The 22,256-nt window shown below is 37.7% G+C and overlaps 1 protein-coding gene across 9 annotated transcripts in view; it reads right to left on the bottom strand.

Moving 5' to 3' along the window:
• Positions 1–1,340: 1,340 nt before the first annotated feature.
• FAM214A (family with sequence similarity 214 member A) overlaps positions 1,341–22,256 on the bottom strand; it is a 95,782-nt gene continuing 74,866 nt past the window's right edge. For 6 of the 9 annotated variants that reach the window (XM_037729951.1, XM_017504593.2, XM_017504595.2 and 3 more), the window contains 4 exons: positions 15,170–15,328; positions 8,053–8,121; positions 5,625–5,824; positions 1,341–2,329 (listed from right to left, as the gene is read on the bottom strand). In XM_037729951.1, coding sequence (XP_037585879.1) covers positions 2,176–2,329; positions 5,625–5,824; positions 8,053–8,121; positions 15,170–15,328 — 582 coding nt within the window. In that variant the 3' untranslated portion in view covers positions 1,341–2,175. Of the gene's footprint in view, positions 2,330–5,624; positions 5,825–7,957; positions 8,122–15,169; positions 15,329–22,256 lie in introns of all 9 variants that reach the window. The other 3 variants (XR_001818006.2, XR_005196347.1, XR_005196346.1) reach the window with 1 other exon arrangement.

The following is a 22,256-nucleotide window of genomic DNA, read 5'->3' as shown; positions in this document are numbered from 1 at the left end:
GGTACCTTTCTATGCATGCCAACAGTCAACTGTTATATAATCTAATGACATAATCTTTGATACAGGTAATAGAGATGTGGTAATGCCTTGCCTATAACTACACAAGGGTAGAAAAATAACCAGTGCGGTAGAGATAATGCCAGCAGGGCAAGTGAGTACAGACAGACGCTGGGTAATTATACCTCACAGAGGAAAAACCGAAGTGAAAAGGCCCTAAGAAGTAGAGTAGCAAAAGGTCAGCACATTCTTGCTCTGCACAAACTTACTAGGAAGCAAGCACAGGATGCACCCAGATGTTTCACTCAACTTCAAAGTTTCTGGCAAGTGCTCAGAAAAGTTGGAGGACCATGTACAAGGAAGAATTCTGCAAATACTGCACTGTGGTATCCTTGCAAAAAGACACCTGAACACAAGTATGGGCCTATTTTTGGGATAAACTTTACTGGAAAGGTTAAACAAATCATAAAAATGTTTTTGATGTTTTCCAAGTTTTATATAAAATTATCAATATTGACTTTTGCCAAATGTATATCTAGATTTGTGTAAGGAAATTAGGGACTTATTTCAAGGATGAGATGACAGAATTTAAGAAGGGAAGGCACATTAATCATACTCTCACCACATTTTCTCAATCACACAGACCTGGAAACATTAGGGGATTCCTGGAGTCAGTTCCATCAGATACCATTAGAGCTGGGACTACAATACAAATCTTTGGGTTCTTGTCCCATCTGTTTTCCACAGAGTCTAAAGATTGACAACAATCTTCATAAAATTGCACCACTCAATTTTTTTTTTTTTTTAGTTTTATGGAATATAAATAGTCTTTTAAAACTGGTATTTTAAAATAAATTTATAAGAGGTATCTGCTTGCCATTCCGCAGCCTGCTGGCCTGCAGCCACACGCTCATCACCTGGACAGATTGTCTTAAGTAGTCTGTCTAATGCCTGGGTTCCAAAGTAGACTTTCCCCTCTCCCAATTCCAGACTGCTTACCAGGTCCTAGATTCCCAGGTCTCCTGGGTCTGGCCTACTTGAGTGGTATGTTTAACCAGCAGTCATAGATTTCTACCAGCATTTCTAGTATTTTTGCCTTGTTACTTAATCTGCTGTTGCCCATTGTCTGAGCACAAACATCTAAAAACCACCCTGTTCTTTCCAAGGGTGTTGGAAGACAGACTTCTGAAGCACTGAGTGAGAAATTGGGACAAGACTCAAGATATCTTCCCCCTCCCTCTTTGGAGATGTTGAGCTAGAATGAAGATGCCTAATGGCTAATTCACTCAATCACATAAATGTCTCATCTACAAATAAAAGCGAAATACACGTTTCTTAGGTTTTTTTTTTTGCATATATTTACATTATAAATACTAATGTTTCCAAAGTACATATTCTTTTAACAATCTGAGAAAATTATCTAACATAGGACAGCAATTTAATGTAAAGACTCTATAGTAGTGATTAAGGAAAAATAGAACTGTTTTGGGGATAAGGAATCCTGGCTATGAATGGGCATGATGATCTGAACTTGCAAAGGGAATGTGAAGCAGCTTAATCCACATTGCACTGCTAATACAGTATGTTAAAGGGCTACTATGTGATATAGCAACCTGGATATGGTTTTATAAAAACTAAACTTGAGAGATATAAAAAGTACACATGCTTGCATAGTGCGTTAATTTTAAAGAAGCTCAATATTTCATTCTCATGTTCAATAACTTAAATGAACAGCACTTAAAACACATCACACAAAATTAAAGACTTGTGCATATATTTCAGATTTCAACATTAATGTCAAAAATACATAGTATGATTTTACACAGGATTTGTGCTACATCAGAACACTAGAGACAAACATCACTTGAGTATTAAGGAAAACATTAAATATTAAATAACTGAGAAATAAAATGTGTAAACACTAATCTAACTGGGGATTTTGCTATTGCAACACGTCCAATGAAGTGGTTTCGACAGTACAAAAAGGATTAGGACATAAGTTTTTCCAGTCTACATGGAAAATATGGATTTCATTTCAGGAATCCTTTCATAAAAACTGGTCCAGGATAACAGGAGAGGACCTACTCTCCTGATTGTTAATTTGGTACACTCCATTCTATGCTAATTTTTACTTGCAAACTTGGGTACTGAGTAAATACTTTATATCGTCACTCCTTATCAACATCTTGGTGAAAACTGAGGGTTTGTTGGCGATTCAGTGTAAGATTTGAGTTCATATGCAGCACCGCTATCAACCTCCATTGACTTTCTAGAGAACAGGAGCCGTACATCTCTATGGAGGTAGATCTTTCCAGATTTAGAACTCTGGAACCTAAACAAATAAACAAAAAGATAAAACATTTCAGAGAATGAGTATTTAAAACAAACTAGAATAATTAAAATTTGAAGCAGGAAGAACTAATCTTGCTACAGTATTAGGTCAACACTAACTCTAACACATGATATTTAAGACCTTTGTAAAGACCAAAGCATATGCTTTTATTTAAATGTTGCTCTCCTACCATTCCCCAAATACCTCATATTCCTTTTTCTTCTTACAATGCCTGAGATGCTTCTTCCTATAAAATGAGTGTCAAAAACAATCTTACTTTTCCTCCCAGACTCCACAGTACATGCACCTTTCCTTGTCTGCAGGTTCACGAGGCAGTTCACATTACTCAGTAATATTACATTTGGGCTCTGTAGCCCTAGCATTTTCTGCCTACATAGACTGACCCATTTCACACAAATGGGGTAGATGATGATAAAATGCTATAATAAACAGTGGCTAGGCTAAGTAAAACCCAGCCACCATCAAAGTCAAGAGAAAAGTTAGCAGTAACATGAAAATGGCTATCAAAACTATGTATGAAACTGTTTCTATCCACTGCTAATATCTGTAATACAGTACAGGGATTTGGAGTCTTCAGTCACATTAACTTACCTACCAAACAGATGAATGTATCCTGTAGTGCTAATTTCTCTGTTTTTCCCTCTTTGGGTTTGTGGATTTTACTCCTGAGCTAGCTGAAAGATCTGGTGGTTACAGTTCTATATGTTAAAGCAGACTGGCTCTGACTGGCTCACTCTTCCTTCCTCTCTGAAGTTTTCCACCTTCCCAATCTGAAGGAGAAGATTCTTTGGGAAGTATACCAATTCCACACAGAAGTTTCTTTAAAGTGTCCTGACCTTATGTGGGGATTATAAAAGCTAAGGTGGCTGATTTTTACTCTGGCCAGTATTGGTTACAAATAGCTATGGTTGTTAAACTTCAAGAAGAATGGTGTCAAATGCAAGTTTAACCAGAGAGGGTTGAATCTTCTAGGCTGGGAGGTATTCTTATAGTCTGCTATTTCATACCATGTTATTTATTTATTCATTCATTCATTTGTTCATTCATTTATTTTTGAGACAGGGTCATGCTCCCTTGCCCAGGCTGGAGTGCAGTAGCGCGATCTTGGCTCCCTACAACTTCTGCCTCCCAGGTTCAAGCAATTCTCCTGCCTTGACCTCCCGAGGAGCTGGGATTACAAGTGCTTACCATCATGCTCAGCTAATTTTTGTATTTTTAGTGGAGACGGGTTTCACCAAGTTGGTCAGGCTTGTCCTGAACTCCTGACTTCAGGTGATCCGTCCACCTCAGCCTGCCTAAGTGCTGGAATTATTGGTGTGAGCCACTGTGCCTGGATATACCATGTCTTTTAAAAAAAGTTTTCCAATTCTGTTTTTCATAGATTTTTCATTCCCACAATCTGTGTAACATTTCCCATAAGGCTTACATCAGGTTTGGTTTAAATAAATTGTGCTGGCTGAACATGTCTTTTGAATACAGAACAACAGGCAGAAGACCAAGATGAAAGAAGTAATTAAATAGTGCTTTGGGGGAGAATAATTAACAGACTTTCAGGCATGGAATTTGAGCATACAGCTCACTGCTTATTCACTCCAGATCACCACTGCAAGGCATATATAAATAAAGATAGCAAGTGGTCACCATCAGCAATAAGAGATTAAAGAAGTCTTCTGCCTGAACCCAAGATGAAAGGTGATTCCTCCTGATGAATAACACTCCGTATTATAAGGAGTTAGACTAAGACAAATGTCACTGACGTGACTGAGGACTCTCTATGGAAGGGACCAGAAAATTATCAGAAACAGAGTTATAGGCAAAAGTCTACTGAGCCCTCTTTTAACCAATCACTTGCTCATTGATCCTGAGAGCTTAAACTAGGAGTTCAGGACTGAAAACATTGCCCTAGTATACTGACAACTTTGACCTCAAGAGCAAACAAGTGGCTTCTCACAACCTTAAACTATGAGTTGGGTAGTAAGAGTTAGCCAGAAAGATACTTATAATAGAAGGACTAGAGTATAAGCTCTATGAGAGCAGAGATTTTGTCACTGCTGTTTTGCTAGTGTCTAGAAGCATGCCTGGCCCACAAACATTAGTTGAAGAAATGAATAAAGTTTAAGAATTTCTCTTTCCAACACAGTAGCCATTAGCCAAATGTGGCTATGGAGCATTTGAAATGTAGCTAGTTCAAATAAGTATAAAGTACATACTTTATTTCAAGGAGTCAGTGATATAAAATATCTCATTGGTAATATTTATATCAATTACATATTCAAATGATAAAATTTGGATAGGCTGGGCTAAATGAAAATAAATAAAATATATTAATTTACCTACTTGCTACTTTTTAAATGTGGTATTGAAAAATACAGAATGATCTATATGGTTCATATTATTGTTTTTTGAGATGGAATCTCACTCTTGTTGCCCAGGCTGGAGTGCAACGGCACGATCTTGGCTCACTGCAACCTCCACCCCCCAGGTTCAAGCGATTCTCCTGCCTTAGCCTCCTGAGTGGCTAGGATTACAGGTGCCCACCACCATGCCCAGCTAATTTGTGTATTTTTTTTTTTTTTTTGAGACGGAGTCTCACTCATGTTACCCAGGCTGGAGTGCAATGGCGCGATCTCGGCTCACCGCAACCTCTGCCTCCTGGGTTCAGGCAATTCTCCTGCCTCAGCCTCCTGAGTAGCTGGGATTACAGGCACACACCACCATGCCCAGCTAATTTTTTGTATTTTTGGTAGAGACGGGGTTTCACCATATTGACCAGGATGGTCTCGATCTCTTGACCTCGTGATCCACCCGCCTCGGCCTCCTAAAGTGCTGGGATTACAGGCTTGAGCCACCGCGCCCGGCCTAATTTGTGTATTTTTAGTAGAGGCAGGGTTCACCATGTTGGCCAGGCTGGTCTAAAACTCCTGACCTCAGGTGATCCGCCCACCTCGGCCTCCCAAAGTGCTGGGATCAGAGAAGTGAGCCACGGCACTCGGTCCTCATATTACATTTTAAAACAGCATTTGTTTTGGCATAAAATATTTTACATTAAACAGCTATAAATGAAAACCTTCCTAATTCAACAAGTAATAATAACGACAGGAAGGTATGCCATGTACTTCCTGCATCTTGGCACATCATCAAGAGTTCCCAAGCTAAGCAAAGTCCCAAGGGACACTGGTCTAGTTAAAGTCACAGTTAACAACAAAAACAAAAAACAACTAAAAATTTTAGAGTTGTTCTAAAGTAACATTTCCATATTAATTTGAAGCATTACCTCAGATGTATGAGGTAGCGTAATAACCGTTCTTCTGTGTGTCGGATGTTCTCCTTATTAACACTTCTCTTCATTTCTTGTTTAACAGGTACAGAAAAAGTTCTTTGTCGTAGGAATGTCTGATGATTGGCTGGCATATCTCGTAAATCATATATCACAACAAACATCTTCACCACAGTCTTATTAGGATTAAATAAGGTCTGAAGAAACAATGTAGAAATTATTCTTTAAAAATAATGATTCTTTGATGTGACTCAGAATGATTGTGCCAATAATCAAATAAGATTTTAAACAACAAGGTAATACCACTGAATATAATTCAGTTTCAGGGACTATAATTAACATAATTTCAAAAGTTTATTAAAATAATATTCATATTTTTTAAAGGTTCAATTTGAATTTTTGTTTACAATAAATAAAGCCCTGTAACAAATCAAAATCTTTAGTCACAAATTCCATATATATAAATATTACTCCTTGTTCAGAGGAGTAACTTTAAGGTATAATTCCACTAGCTTAAGCAAAATACATCTTTATTGGGTTAAAATATTCCAGTTCAATTATTTTAAACACATTAGCTTTGCTAAAGAGTAGCAACTTCAAACTTCTCGAAATAGAGTTTTAATTTTTTCTCACATTTTAATAGCCAACAAATAGAATATTTCAAATAAAAATACAAGCTCAGTAAATTAGCATGTTTGATGTCTTAGGTACACATGATTATTATACAATTTAAAATAGGTGCTCAAAGAAGAGACTTTTTCCTTTCTGGACATTTCCCCAAGTTTACAAAACAAAGCTCAGTATTAACTAGATCTAAAGTGAGCTAATACTTCATTTACTCATACACAGAATCATTTCAAAATTTGCAGCAACACTAGGCTTTTTAAAAAAAATCCTCAGTATCATTATAGATCAAAATATGTATCCATGGTGAAGACTGAATTAAGTTCAATTGTTGCTTGGTTATGAATAATTGAAGGACTATTATTTTTAAAGTATTAATTTTTAAACAAAACCCCAAGGTGCTGATCTGACTTTAACCAAATTACCAACACATCAATAGGTAACTTGGTGCCCATGCTTTCAGAAGCTCATCCGTGGCACTGGACATCATTCACTGAATCAAAATGAGAAATATATCAATATCATAATCCAATTTTTGAAATCTAGTGAGTCTTAAGATTAAGGCGAATACATTCAACAACCACAACTCATAAGCCAGGAGTTCATTTTTATTCACAGTTAAACTGTATATGGAATAGAAGACATACCCAAATTTCATACTTATAAGTAAGTTGGCAGTCTCCAAACAAGAGGTGAATGGGTTACCTCTGGGTTTATGCCTCATTATTATGTCAACTGACAGCTAGCTTTCCACTGACCCACACTTTCTCATGAGCTATACAGCCGAAGGCAAGAGATCACTGTCACTCCTTTAGTTCTAGAAATCAGTTTGATATAAAATACTTGTGGTATTCTTGTGGTAATTCTTCCTTAGCAAAAATTATATAAATATGAATTACTATATATATGTATATATCAACACACATATACACATATATTGCATAGTTTTGTTTCATTCCCATGTGATATGAAACAAATATACAGACTCTTTGCAGTATTGGAACAAGGATGATGAGTAAAAGTGATCTGACAAAGTACTGAACACACTGAGGTCAAAGGTCATAAAAAGGCTTGTTGGATTAGACCAAATCTTGAGTATGAGGAGCAAGCCTAGGCTAGATTCTCAGCCTGCAAACTCTGTAACAGATTTGAGGGCTTGCAGAATTATGCTGGGTGAGACCTAGAGTGAATTCAATTTCAAGCTGGCCTTCATATCAAATTATTCTTCTGAGAGCCCTGGCCCAGGGATGATAAAGGACTGTTCTGGGAGAGAAGGACTCTCTTGAGCCAAAAGGACATCAATGCCTAGACCAAAAGGAATGATGCCTTCTCTGCCCTGGTATCTGTCAGACTACATTTCTCCTTTGTGTGGTCATCTCATTAAATAATTTTAGAAATGATTACAGTAGAGATAAAATAATTTTGTTTCCAAGTTTTCCTGCCAAAGCAATACTAATATTTGGGGTCTCCTTTTAAATAGGTTCATCTCAATCTGGTTTATTAAAAAGAAGGCACCAGTAATATTAGGTTCTAAATACACTGAAAAGAGCCCTATTGAAGTTATGCAAGCTGTCATATGCTATTTTTCTTAAGTATTCACCTTGATTAGCTTATTAATGCTTTCCTTCTATGGAGGTCCCCAAATGGTCATTCCTGGGGCAGAGCAGGGAAACTCCAAACAAAGCTGCAGCCCCACTGTTACTTACCAAAGTTGTTGCAGCAGCAGTAGCAGGAGAAAGGGCTAAGTTCTATATGTATGTGAGAGAATGATTATTGCAATTGTAGACTATAAAACACATACCACTTGTATTGTTCCTGAAGGAGGTACTCGATAACCCCTTTTACCAAGGGACTCTAAAGTTATCACACCCTTGAAATAAAAGAAGACAAATTGAGTACAAACTGATACATATGTACATAAAAGACTAAAATAAGAATAACTCATGTAATTTACTAAAATTTCAGAATTTTATTTCTATGGAAAAACATTAGAATTGAATTAAGAGAAACATATTCTATGTTTCTACCCTTAAAGAAACACTTTACTGTTCTTCCTGGTGATGTTGCTATAAAGAATATATAACATAAATAGCCACAACAATTGAAATTATTATTAAGATACAGGAATAAAAGTCAGAAGTTCCTAACTACAAAGGAAATAAAGCAAGGTAATAGGACACTTTCCATGTATCTTGAGGGAGAAGAGAAATGAAGAAGCAAATATTTTACGGGTCTTTGGGCCTGTAAAAACTCACAGGTGTAGGAAAATAAGTCTTGGCCAAAAATAAAGTCAATTCTTCAGTCTGGGAGTTAAATTACATACCTGGATTTCTGAATAAAGACAGAAAAAAAATAGAAAAGGAATTTGGAAGTCTGTAGTTCCTGCCTGGTACTACTTTATGGGATAAGAGATGTTTTAAGACAAAAAGTGAAAAATGAAGGTTAAATCAGCAACTTTCAGGCTGTGAAACGTTCTGTAGTAAAGCTATAAAATCTCACTTTTATAAAGTTAAATATTTCTTCAGAAACAACCTTATATCATGTATCTTAATCCAGATATTAAGATATTTTGCTTTTGTTTGGTCATTTACTTATTAAGGAATCTCAGAATCAATATTGATTCTGAATCAGAACACAATGGATTGAGGGCTGATTTGAGTCAAGGTTAAAGCTAAATTAAGGTCATTTCATTAAAGATGTCTAAAGGAGGATATTAGGAGTCCTCCAGTTAGTCTGCTGCTCAAGGAATGATCCTTAGATGAGCATCATCAGCACCACTTATGAACTCCTTAGAAATGAGAAATGTCTTGCTTCTTCCCAGACCTACCAAGTCAAATATACATTTTAAAAAGATTCTCCACATGATATCAATTTACATTAAAGTTCGGCAATCACTTCTCTAGTACATGAAGTAGTTTTTCTCATTATGCTCTCATTACTGCAAAAATCCAGACAATAGGGAAAAAGCGTCTAAGTTAAAACAAGGTAAGTTCAAACTGAATGTGCAACAGTTTCTCAATAACCAAGATGACCAGATAGCTAAAGGTAGTAATTGTTGAGATGGAGTCTCATTCTGTCGTCCAAGCTGGAGTGCAGCGGTGCAATCTCGGCTCACTGCAACCTCTGGCTTCCAGGTTTAAGCAATTATTCTGTCTCAGCCCCCCCCAAGTAGCTGGGACTACAGGCGTGCACAACCACGCCCAGCTAATGTTTGTATTTTTGGTAGAGATGGAGTTTCGCCATGTTGGCCAGGCTGGTCTCAAACTACTGACCTCAGGTCATCTACCTGCCTTGGCCTCCCAAACTGCTGGGATTACAGGTGTGAGCCACCGTGCCCAGTCTGTGGTACTTAATTCTTAAACAGCTTTAAAAAATGAATGCTGATTCATTTATTTTAACTGGGCTAATACTTATCTTTCAAGTAGTTACAGTAGTTAAGGAGAACAGTATGTTTTACATTTCAAGATTCCATTATTATACATTATACATGCCAAGCTTGTGTAAAACCAAATATAAAACAGGACTGTTCTCTCAGGTGACATCTCTCTGTTGGGTTTGGAAGTTGGACCACGGTTAGGAAATAAAAAGGAGTGGATAAAGGCAAAAGGGAAAGCCACATTCTGACATATGAATTCCTCAACTTCAAGCGAACAACACTTGACAGTGGCTTATTAAATTAACACATTAAGGTTGGGAAATGTTCATGGAAATAGGCACTGAAAAGACATATGTGGTTCTCATGAGAAATCAGATTTGTCACATGGTTATTTAAAACATGAAAAAAGCACATCAACAAACTGCAATCTTAACCAAAACAACAACAAAACTTTAACGATTTATCTCTTACAACCTGCTCTACATGCCTAATGGAGTACTCTGCATACCACGCTTCATGAGCAGAGTGTGGCTATTTAGCCTACATGAAAAAGGTATGGTATATTATACCTGTCTTCCTCCTAGTTTCAGAAAGAAAAAGTAAAATATACCTAAATAATAGCTCTCTTTAAAATCACGTAACTACATGTAATAAATCACGTTCTTCCTTGCCAGCCATCTGCCTCCCCACCAAACACATACAGTAAAGCTGGTAAGACAACTACTAAGTTTATACTTGTTTCCTTTAATACATTCAATTACAATAGTTTTTAGAACACAATAACAGTAAGTAAACCAATTTATTTAAAAAAGTAGCTTTTTGAAAATAAAAATTTAAGGCAACAATTTAAAACAATTTCTAAGCAATGTTAGGACTAGGAGCATTGGCAAGTTAGGAATTTTAGAAAGGGACGGGGAAATTATTTGGAATTTTATTATTCATCATTATTGTAATAATTTAATCATTTTAATTGATCAGCATATTAATATTTATACCTACAAAAAGTTACCATATTTAACACAAAAAACACATTTTCTTCTGGCATTTGTATTTTTTTTTTTTTTTGAGATGAAGCCTTGCTCTGTCGTACAGACTAGAGTGCAGCAGCACGATCTCAGCTCAGTGTAGCCTCTGCCTCCTGGGTTCAAGCAATTCTCATGCCTCAGCCTCCTGAGTAGCTGGGATTACAGGCACCCACCACCACGCCCAGCTAATTTTTCTACTTTTAGTAGAGATGAGGTTTCACCATGTTGGCCAGGTTGGTCTCAAACTCCTGACCTCAAGTGATCCGCCCACCTCGGCCTCCCAAAGTGCTGGGATTACAGGCATGAGCCACTGCGCCCGGCCTTTCTTCTGGGATTTTAAAATGGAATAGTAGGGTTAAAATAAATATGGTCAAAATCTTATATAAAAACTCCTCAAATTATTATGTAACAAACAATATGCAAAAAGAAGTGAAAAACTGAAATATGTCTTGATCTGGTTAATTACAAATGAAAGGAAATCGTACATGGCTCTGATAATATTATAATGCAAGTCATACTATAAATTTGCTACTGGCACAACTGCCTTAGACATTTCTGCCTGGTTTCACAGTGCAACAGTTTCTAAACAGTTAAGTGTTGTCATATAACACGTGGAGAACATTTTTACCACTGACTCCAACTGGAGAATGGCATTATATAGCTTTGAGTTAATCTTTAAGAAATTATTTAATGGGAAGTCCTATGTCACCTCTATACCATAAAGATAGGATTTTCTGTGCTATAATTTTCCCCTTGTGAGTCATTTGTATAATCTGTGATAAGAGGTCCCCAAATTACTATTACAGTAATGAGGTTATTATAAAAGTGACAAATGGGAGTTTTGTGTCTTCCCCCTGCTGGCCTGTGGTATGTATAATCTTATCAAAACATAATCAGTTGTTTGAAAACAGACTCAACTATAAAAATATAGAGACTATTCCCTGAGGAACAAAATTAATTCAAAGCAGGAAAGATCTGTGGTCTAAGATTGGGACTGGGTCAGTTGCAAAAAGAATGCATTCCTAAGTAAACTTTTTATAGAAAAATATAGACTATTTTGCAAAAAGAATGCATTCCTAAGTAAACTTTTTATAGAAAAATATAGACTATTTTTCTAAGTTTTCTATGAAAACAGTATTTTCGTAGGAAAAACATAAAAGGGATAGTTTGTTGAAGAATGTTATCAGAGAAATGAAAGTCAGAGATTCTCAAAAGTATAGATTAAACTCAGTAACCTAATTTATACCCTTGCCAGTATCTATTCAACAATATGCGATCATCTGTGTGTATGTCCCTAGTACTTTTTGGAGTGACGAAATCTTTTATCTCCCAATCCTTCATTTTTTAGGTATCAACTAAGGTGAAAGATTAATGTTGTTTTGCTTTTTTTTTTTTTTTTGAGACGGAGTTTCGCTCTTGTTAACCAGGCTAGAGTGCAATGGCGCGATCTCGGCTCACCGCAACCTCTGTCTCCCGGGTTCAGGCAATTCTCCTGCCTCAGCCTCCTGAGTAGCTGGGATTACAGGCACGCGCCACCATGCCCAGCTAATTTTTTGTATTTTTAGTAGAGACGGGGTTTCACCATGTTGACCAGGATGGTCTCGATCTCTTGACCTCGTGATCCACCCACCTCGGCCTCCCAAAGTGCTGGGATTACAGGCTTGAGCCACCGCGCCCGGTGCTTTTTTTGTTTTTTTTTTTTGAGACAGGGTCTCGCTCTGTCGCCAGGCTGGAGTGCAGTGGCACGATCTCAGCTCACTGCAACCTCCACCTCCCAGGTTCAAGCAATTCTCCTGCCTCAGCCTCCCGAGTAGCTGGGACTACAGGTGCACGTCACCACGCCCAGCTAATTTTTGTATTTTTAGTAGAGACGAGGTTTCACCATGTTGGCCAGGATGGTCTCAATCTCTTCACCTCGTGATCCGCCCACCTCGGCCTCCCAGACTGCTGGGATTACAGGTGTGAGCCACCGCGCCTGGCCTTGTTTTGCTTTTTAAAAGTATAGTTCAAATTACCGCTTGCTCATTAATTTCCATCAAAGGTATTTATATGAGCGAATTTTCGGCCAGTTTACCCCTTTCATCTTGTTTCCAAGCCAACCTAATGGCCAACAGGGACTCTGTTCACTAATGACAGATCACAGTATTTTATTTTATTTATTTATGTTGAAACGGAGTTTCACTCTTGTTGCCAAGGCTGGAGTGCAATGGCGTGATCTCATCTCACTGCAACCACCATCTCCCAGGTTCAAGCGATTCTCCTGCCTCAGCCTCCTGAGTAGCTGGGATTGCAGGTGTGTGCCATCATACCCGGGTAATTTTTTGTATTATTAGTAAAGATGGGGTTTCACCACGTTGGCCAGGATGGTTTTGAACTCCTGGCCTCAGGTGATCCACCCGCCTCAGCCTCCCAAAGTGCTGGGATTACAGGTGTGATTGAGCCACTGCACCCAGCCAGTTCACAGTTTAGACCTTATCTTTCCATTCTCTATTATTGTGTGCCAATAAAAGGTGTGAAACTGATGAGATTCTTGATGTCCTGGTAAGGCAAAACAGGCTGTTGCTATATTCTCATATTGCAAGCATTTGAGGATGATATGCATTTATTCTTGTATTAAAATTATCTCAGTGGTAGTTTCCATTTTATTAATTGTTCAAAATTAGCAGTTATTTTTTCAAAATAACTCTGGAAAAGCGGGTACATCTTTATGGTCAATGAACAGACAGCATATGTAATAACTGGGCAGGTTTGTGAAGTGGGGGGCCTCTGCTTTTGATAATAACCTATGCTGGACATCTTCATACTTATGACCCACAGATGTGAATGTTGTTTGGAAAAGAAAACTTTGAATAAATGAGCAGACACCACTATGCTTTTTCTATCAAAACGTGAAACACTGATCAAGGTCTTGACTAAAAGCTTTACTCTTAGAATGGAGTAAACCTTCCTTGAGCAAACTGGGCCAATAATGAGTAGGCCATATAGAGGTTCCTAACAAGTAGCTTCCTTTCATCTCTGTTGTTTCTCAATTATGTAGATGTATGTAGACACCCCTTTTTACAGCTTTTATTAATAACACAAGTCACTGTTGCGAATGTCCTTGAAAACCTAGAAGGTTGGGGAGAGGGGTGTTAGGAGAGGAAGCAGTTGGGCCAGCTGGTAAGTTAGAAAATTCAAGCAGCAAGGCTAGGCTGTAAAGTTCAGTGCCTGTAATCTACATTTCTCAAAAGTAACACCTAACATGAAAATCCAGATATGACTCCATATTTAAAACCATCTCTGTAAACTTTTTACAGAGCTGCATGGCTAGCTACTTATCCCTCTTTGTCTTTTGGAAGAGGGCTGATACTAATCATATTCCAGTACTCATTATCATTTTACAAATGAAGACTAATATTATCCACAAGCTATTGGAATAAAAAAATGGGAAAGGTGACATCTTAAGATTGATCTTAAGGCTCAACACTACAATCTATCTCAGAGGTGTCCAATCTTTTGGCTTCCCTGGGCCACGTTGGCAGAAGAAGGACTGTCTTAGGCCACACATAAAATATACTAACACTAGCAATATCTGATGAGGTAAAAATAAAAAAAAGAAAAAAAAATCACAAAAATATCTCGTAATGTTTTAAGAATGTTTAGGAGTTTGTGTTGGGTTACACTCAAAGCCCTTCTGGGCTGCATGTGGGCCACAGGCCGGACAAGCTTGCTCTAACTCCTCTTAGTTATCTCACTCTCCACTAAGACATTAGCATGAGTCTGAAGTAGCTAGTATCCTAAAGAACTCTAGGATTAGACCAGTTGTGGTGGCTCATGCCTCTAATCCCAACACTTGGAAGGTCAAAGTGGGAGCTCTGTTTGAGGACAGGAGTTCAAGACCAGCCTGGGCAACATAGAGAGGCCATGCCTCTACTAAAGATAAAAATTAGCTAGGCATGGTGGCGCCTATCTGTAGGTACAGCTACTTAGGAGCTCTGAGGCAGGAGGATGGCTTGAGGCCAGAAGTTTGAGGCTGCAGTGAGCTATGACTACACCACTGCACTCAGCCTAGGCAACAGAGATCCTGTCAAACAAACAAAGAACCCTAGGATTAGAAAAGAATAGGCTCAAAGACAAACCAAACCAAACAGGGGAAAAGGGAGTGAAATGACTGTACAGAAATCTTAGGTCACCAAACCCTTGTAGGACTGGAGGGTACAGTAAGCATTTGAGAATGTGTGTGAACTCAGCAAGATGGAATTACAGTGTCACTAATCAATTTTTATCACTTTTTCAAGACAAAGAGAAACAAGTAAATTTTTAGTACCATTCTTAAATGCAAAAGAGGTTATCTGTTGTGTGAACTAGCTTAGAAAGAAGTTGTGAGGTAATATTTTGGCATATTAGTTTGTATTCAGCTTTTGGTTTTCTCTTAGGAAATGATTTATGTTTTCAAGTATTACACCAAAACACTTAAATAAATTTGTCACTAAGTTGGTTGATTTGTCAGGAAAACACACAATAGAAAAAATACTTGCCATATAAGGAGAAGGAGCATTATCATCTGAAACACTGTAGAATGACACTTCAACTGGAAGAGTCAAATGCGTGGTGCAGAAAACACCACTTGCCCCTACCTCGGCAGTAAAGCCATCAACAATGCCGAGAGGATCTAAACGATAGTTCAAGACAGATTCCTGGAAGACAAAATAATTTTTAAAACTCAATTTAAAAAGCTAACACATTGATTTTTTTTTCTATTTAAAGAAATATACACTTAGTCAAAAGGCAGAGAAGTGATTAAAAGAAATATATTACTATGCTTTCTGGTACTACAACAGTGGTTGTTACTATTGTCATGTCCTTATTTCTGCTTTTCGTCTGACTTGACGTTAACTCCATCTCCCATCAGTCTTCTACCATCCCACATAAGTTTGGTCTTCCCTCACTATTCCAGCTTACACTCAACTCTCCTGCAACTTCAGCATCAGTTAGGCCTAATTGTTTACTATGTTGTTTTTATATTTGCAAATCTAAAAATATGTTCTATCAGAGCAGGTATTTATCCCTCACAGTGCCTATTCATGGTGCTAGGCACAGAGAAACACTTGAAAACCTAACAGGTTATACATGGAAGTTCCATCAAAAGATGAAGTCAAGAACTTATAATTTTAACTGAGAAATAATTACTTCTTTTAAAAAGGGAGTATGTGACACGTTTTATTTAGTTTAATTTAAAACATAATAAATGTGCATTTATAAAAAACTTAAAAGTACAGAAGCTCCTTATCCATCCCTCCCCCAAGGTCACTCACTGAGATAACTACTTTTAACAACTTAGTGGTTATCCTCCCAGTCATGACAAACATTTAAAACTTTTCACAAGTTTCATTTTATATACATTATATATTTTATATATATCAATACATATATGCATACCTCATAAAATGTGAGTAGCATTCCTTTGATTAAGTAATTCTTTGAAAAGAAATGCTACAAAGCTTCATGATTCTAAAAGTTTATGTAGTCTAAATGAGAAATAGTGACATATCGGTAATTCTGATCTCCTGATGAAAAAGATAAAGCCAAAAGATGTGGGTCACAATCAACCTTCTATAGCTCCTTCTTGCCCTGTAATTAATCCAATCCATATCCTACTGATTTCACCTCATGGTCTCATGGCCTCATCTCTATCCCTACCACCACCACTATCCTAGTGACCTAGGTGATCCTCATAAGCTCTCCTCTGAATAAACACTACATCTTCTAATCAGTCTTTCCATCTGTAGTGTATCCCCTGTACTATTGCCAGAGTTCTTTTTTTAAAAAAGCCTTAGAGTATCACCCACCACTTAAAAACTTTGTTTCCTGCTGTCTATAGGATGAGGTCAACATTCTTGCCACAGCCCTTGAGCTCCACCATGCCTCTCCTGTTTCATCTCTCCCAACATGTACAGAGTCCCATGCTCCAGCTCCAGTGGATCCTTTCCAACATCGCCATGCTCTTTTACATTTGCACACGTGCCTTTGCACATACAGTTCCTTTTGTCTAGAGTCTCTGATTCTGGCACAAATTTACTTGGCAAATTTCTTCTCATCTTTTGTGACCAAGCTCGAATGACATTTCCTCAGTAAAGCTTTTCCCATCTCTTTAGCAAAGATAGTAGATATACAAGTACTAGGAAACTTCTATTACACTGCTAATTACTTCAGTTTATAAATTATTTACTTGCCTGGGTAAATTATGTGCCCACCTTCTCCAATAGACTATAAATGTCTCTAAGGCAGGAACTTTATAATTTAAACTTTGTATTCCTAGCACATAGTAAGTACTCAACAAATGTTTCCTAAATTTGAGGTCTATTCTGAAGATGCAAAAAATTTTCATAGAAGGGGCACATACAAAAATGTTTCTGCATTACGGCAAATGACCAATATTACTTGCTGACTTTATCTAAGGTGATTTAGATTTAGCTTTTTGTAAATTTAATATACAAGCATATATGCTAGGCCCTACTCAGTGCCGTATGACAAGAAAAAATAAAAATAAAAAGACATACAAACAAAAAGCCAAAACTATCCCTATTTATAGATGACAAGACAGTCTATGTAGAAAAATTCCAAGGATTACTTTTAAAAATCTACTGAAATAAGTGAGTTGAGCAAGATCACTAGTGATTTTTTATGTATGTATATCTACACATGCACACACACACACACACACACACTTAAACACACACATTCATTCAAAAATACTAGTAATGAACAGTTGACAATTTTAAAGTTTAAATTACAATATCAATAGAAAACATGAAATAATTAGGTATACATCTAAAAAATATATCCAAAATCTGGGCCAGGAGTAGTGGCTCACACTTGTAATCCCAGCAGTTTGGGAGACTGAGGTGAGAGGATTGCTTGAGGCCAGGAGTTTACGAAAAGCCTATGCAAACATAGCAAGGCCCCATTTTTACAAATTTTTTAAAAAAATTAGCTGGGTGTCGTGGCACCGGTGTGGAGTCCTAGCTACTCGGGAGGCGAGGTGGGATGAATGCTTCAGCCTGGGAGATCGAGGCTGCAATAACGTATGATCATGCGGCTACACTCCACTGTGGGTGGCAGAGAAAGTCCCTACCCCTATTAAAAAAAAAAAAAAAAGGTCTGAGATACGCATACTAAAAACTATAAAATACTGATGAAAGAAATAAAAGAATATTAATAAACAGATTTCATGGGTTCAAAGACTTCATAATTTTAAGATGTCAATTTTCCTCAAATTGTTCTGTATTAATATAATCCAAACAAAATCTCAGTACGCTATTTTGTGGAAATAGACAAGTTGATTCAAAAATTAATATGAAAAAACAAATGAGCTAGTTTAAGCAATTATAAGAAAGAACAATAAAGTTAGGACTCACATTACCTGAATTTCAACAGTAGGAAATTGAATACCCATATGCATAAAAGGGAACCTGGACTGCACACCTCCTATTATGCAAAAATTAACTCAAAATAGATCACAGGTCTAAACATATGAGCTAAAACAAACTTTTAGAAGAAAACAGAAGAAAGTCTTTGTGATCTGGGGTTGGGCCAGCGGTTCTCAACCAGGTGATATATGCTAATATATGAAGACATTTTTGGTTGCTAGAACTAGGCAGGGGATTACTATTGGAATCAAGTGGATAGAGGCCAAAGATTCTTAATCCTACAATGCACAAAGAGCCCTCCAGAAGAATTATCTAACTCAAGTATCAACAGCACTAGTGTAAAGAAGCCTTGGGCTAGGCAATTTTTTTTAAGATTCAACATCAAAAGTAAGATTCATTAAAGAAAATGTTAATAAATTAGAAATCAAAAAATTTAAAATCTTTTACTCTTGTAAAGACACTGTCATAAAAATGTACAGTCAAACTTCACACCTGGAAAAAAATTTGGAAAACAAACGTGTTTATTTGGCAAGTAAGTGCAGGAAAAGAGGGTTAACATAAATAGTCATCAGGGAAATACAAATTAAAACCACAATAATTAACATGAAAATGACTGATCATTGCAAACAATATCAAGGATGTGGAAGAACTAGAATTCTCAATGATGATGCAAGTTAAAAATGGTATAATCACTTTGGAAAACAGCTTGACAGTTTCTTAACAGTTAAACATACATCTATCCTATTACCTATTCTGTTCTATTCTGGGTAGCTACCCAAGTGAAATGAAAATGTATGTCCACATAAAAATTCATACATAAATGTTTATAGCAGCTTTAGTTTTAATAACCCCAAACTGGTGATAACCCACAAGTCTAAAATAAGGTGAAAAGCCAGGCACGGTGGCTCACGCCTGTAATCCCAGCACTTTGGGAGGCTGAGGCGGGTGGATCACGAGGTCAAGAGATCGAGACCATCCTGGTCAACATGGTGAAACCCCATCTCTACTAAAAATACAAAAAATTAGCTGGGCATGGTGGCGCGTGCCTGTAATCCCAGCTACTCAGGAGGCTGAGGCAGGAGAATTGCCTGAACCCGGGAGGCGGAGGTTGTGGTGAGCCGAGATCGCGCCATTGCACTCCAGCCTGGGTAACAAGAGCGAAACTCCGTCTCAAAAAAAAAAAAAAAAATAAGGTGAATGAATAAACAAACTGTGGTATATCTATACAACAGCAATAAAAAGGAATGAACTCTTGATATACAGGACAATATGGGTTATCTTAAAAACAGTGACACTGGGTTAAATAAATCCCCAAGCCACCTCCCTAGGAGTAAATACTGTGTGACTACATTTATATAAAATTCTAGAAGATACAAGCTATTTTATAGTGACAGAAAGCACTAAGATTCCCTCATAGAGGAAAAATAACTCATTTCCAATGGTTGTATTATGCTGGACTGAAATGACAGAAGAAAATCACAGGACAGACGAACTGAACAGATGACGACAAGGTTTTGCAGTAGAGAACTCTAAATCAGGGTGTCCAATCATTTGGCTTCCCTGGGCCACACTGGAAGAAGAAGAACTGTCTTGAGCCATATGTAAAATATGAATTGTCTTGGCCACATGTAAAACATACTAACTTTGGCTGGGCGCAGTGACTCATGCCTATAATCCCAGCACTTTGGGAGGCCAAGGCAGGTGGATCACCTGAGGTCAGGAGTTGGAGACTAGCCTAACCAACATGGTGAAACCCATCTCTACTAAAAATACAAAACTAGCTGGGTGTGGTGGCATGAGCCTGTAATTCCAGCTACTCAGGAGGCTGAGGCAGGAGAATCACTTGAACCTGGGATGTGGAAGTTGCAGTGAGCCAAGGTTGTGTCATTGCACTCAAGCCTGGGTGACAGAATAAGACGCTGTCATAAAAAAGAAGAAACAAGAAGAAGAAGAAGAAGGAGGAGGAGGGGGAGGAGGGGGGGAGGAGGAGGAGAAAAAGGAGGAGGAAAAAGAAAAAAAAAAGAGAGAGAGATCCAAGATGGCTGATTACTAGCAGCTCAAGATTGTAGCTCCCAGTGAAAGCGCAGAGAATGAGAGGGTGCCACACTTTCAGACGAATTTTTGTTGCTCACAGACCAGGAGATTCCCAGCGGAGGAGCCCCATGGGTCGCCAGCGCAACTCTTGTGGCCGGGGCGGCGGTTCTCGGTGCAGAGTAAACGAGACTGGGACCCCTTTTGGTCGACGTTTGGAGCTCCGGGAAGGCAGAGTCGCCCATTCAGCTGATTGAAAAAGGGACTCAAGAGGGAAGCCAGACCGGAGATTCTTGGGCAGAAAAGCACCAAGAATCTTAACGCCGCTGTTTTAGCCAGCGCAGTGGGTTGCTCAGATTTTAGTTCTGGGAATCAACAAGTTGGATGTCCACTCAGAGACCTAATTTGAAAGTCAGTAATTACAAAGATGACAGGTGGATAAATTTACAATGATGGGAAGAAACCAGCGTAAAAAGGCTGAGAATACTCAAAATCAGAATGCTTCTCCCTCTACAGGGGATCACAGTTCCTTATCAACACGGGAACAAGGCCTGATGGAGAATGAGTACGTTCCAATAATAGAATTGGGCTTCAGAAAGTGGATAATAAGAAACATCTGTGAGTTAAAAGAACATGTTCTAGCCCAATGTAAAGAAACTAAGAACCTCGAAAAAAGTTCGATGAAATCATAACGAGAATAGACAATTTAGAGAGGAATATAAGTGAATTAATGGAACTGAAGAATACAATACGAGAACTCCGCAAAGTATGCACAAGTTTTAACACTCGAATTGATCAAGCAGAAGAAAGGATATCAGAGGTCGAAGACCAACTTAATAAAATGAAACAAGAAGACAAGATTAGAGAAGAAAAAGTAAAAAGGAATGAGCAAAGTCTCCAAGAAATACGGGACTATATGAAAAGACCTAATTTACGTTTGATAGGTGTACTTGAATGTCATGAAGAGAACGAATCCAAGCTGGAAAATATTTTTCAGGATATTATTCAGGAAAACTTTCCTAACCTAGTAAGGCAGGACAATACTCAACTCCAGGTAATATAGAGAACACCTCAAGAAGAGCAATCCCAAGACACATAATCGTTAGATTCACCAGGGTTGAAATAAAGGAGAAATTCTAAGGCCAGCTAGAGAGAAAGACTAGGTTACCCATAAAGGGAAGCCTATCAGACTCACAGCAGATCTCTCAGCAGAAACCCTACAAACTAGAAGAGAGGGGGGGTCAATATTCAATATCCTCGAAGAAAAGAATTTTCAGCCCAGAATCTCATATCCAGCCAAACTAAGCTTCATAAATGAAGAAAAAATAAAATTTTTTGTGAACAAGCAAGCACTCAGAGATTTCATCACCACCAGGCCTGCTTTACAAGAGCTTTTGAAAGCAGCACTACACACAGAAAGGAACAACCAGTATCAGTCATCCCAAAAACTTACCAAAAGGTAAAGAGTATCTTCATAATGAAGAATCTATATCAACTAATGTGCAAAATAGCCAGCTAGCATTAAGTGACAGTATTAAACTCACAAATATCAATATTAATCCTAAATTTAAATGGATTAAACGCCCCAATCAAAGACACAGACACGTAAATTGAATAAAAAGCCAAAACCCATTGGCATGATGTATCCAGATCCATCTCATAAGCAAGGACACACAAAGACTCAAAACAAAAGGTTGGAGGAAGACTTACCAATCAAATGGAGAGAAAAAACCAAAAACAGAAACAAAAAAAAAACAGGAGTTGTAACTTTCGTCTTTGACAAAATAGACTTTAATAGTAACAAAGACTTAAAGAAACAAAGAAGGACATTAATTACATAATGGTAAAAGGATCAATGTAACAACAGGAGTCAATGATCATAAATATATATGCATCCAATATAGGAGCACCCATATACATAAGACAAGTTCTTAATGACTTATAAAGAGACTTGGACTCCCGCACAATAATAGTGGGAGACTTTGACACCACATTGTTAATATTTGACAGATCAAAGAGATAGAAAATTAGCAGGGACATTTATGATTTGAACTCAGACCAGGAACAAGTAAACTCGGTGAATATTTATAGAACTCTTCACCCCAGGACCACAGAACATACATTTTTTTCAGTATCACATTACACCTATTTTGAAAGTGAACAC

The sequence above is a fragment of the Cebus imitator genome, unplaced genomic scaffold (genome assembly GCF_001604975.1).
Source record: "Cebus imitator isolate Cc_AM_T3 unplaced genomic scaffold, Cebus_imitator-1.0 Scaffold325, whole genome shotgun sequence".
In the NCBI taxonomy this organism is placed as follows: domain Eukaryota; kingdom Metazoa; phylum Chordata; class Mammalia; order Primates; family Cebidae; genus Cebus; species Cebus imitator.
Note: the sequence above shows the minus strand (reverse complement) of the source record. Positions and strands in the feature narration are given on the sequence as shown.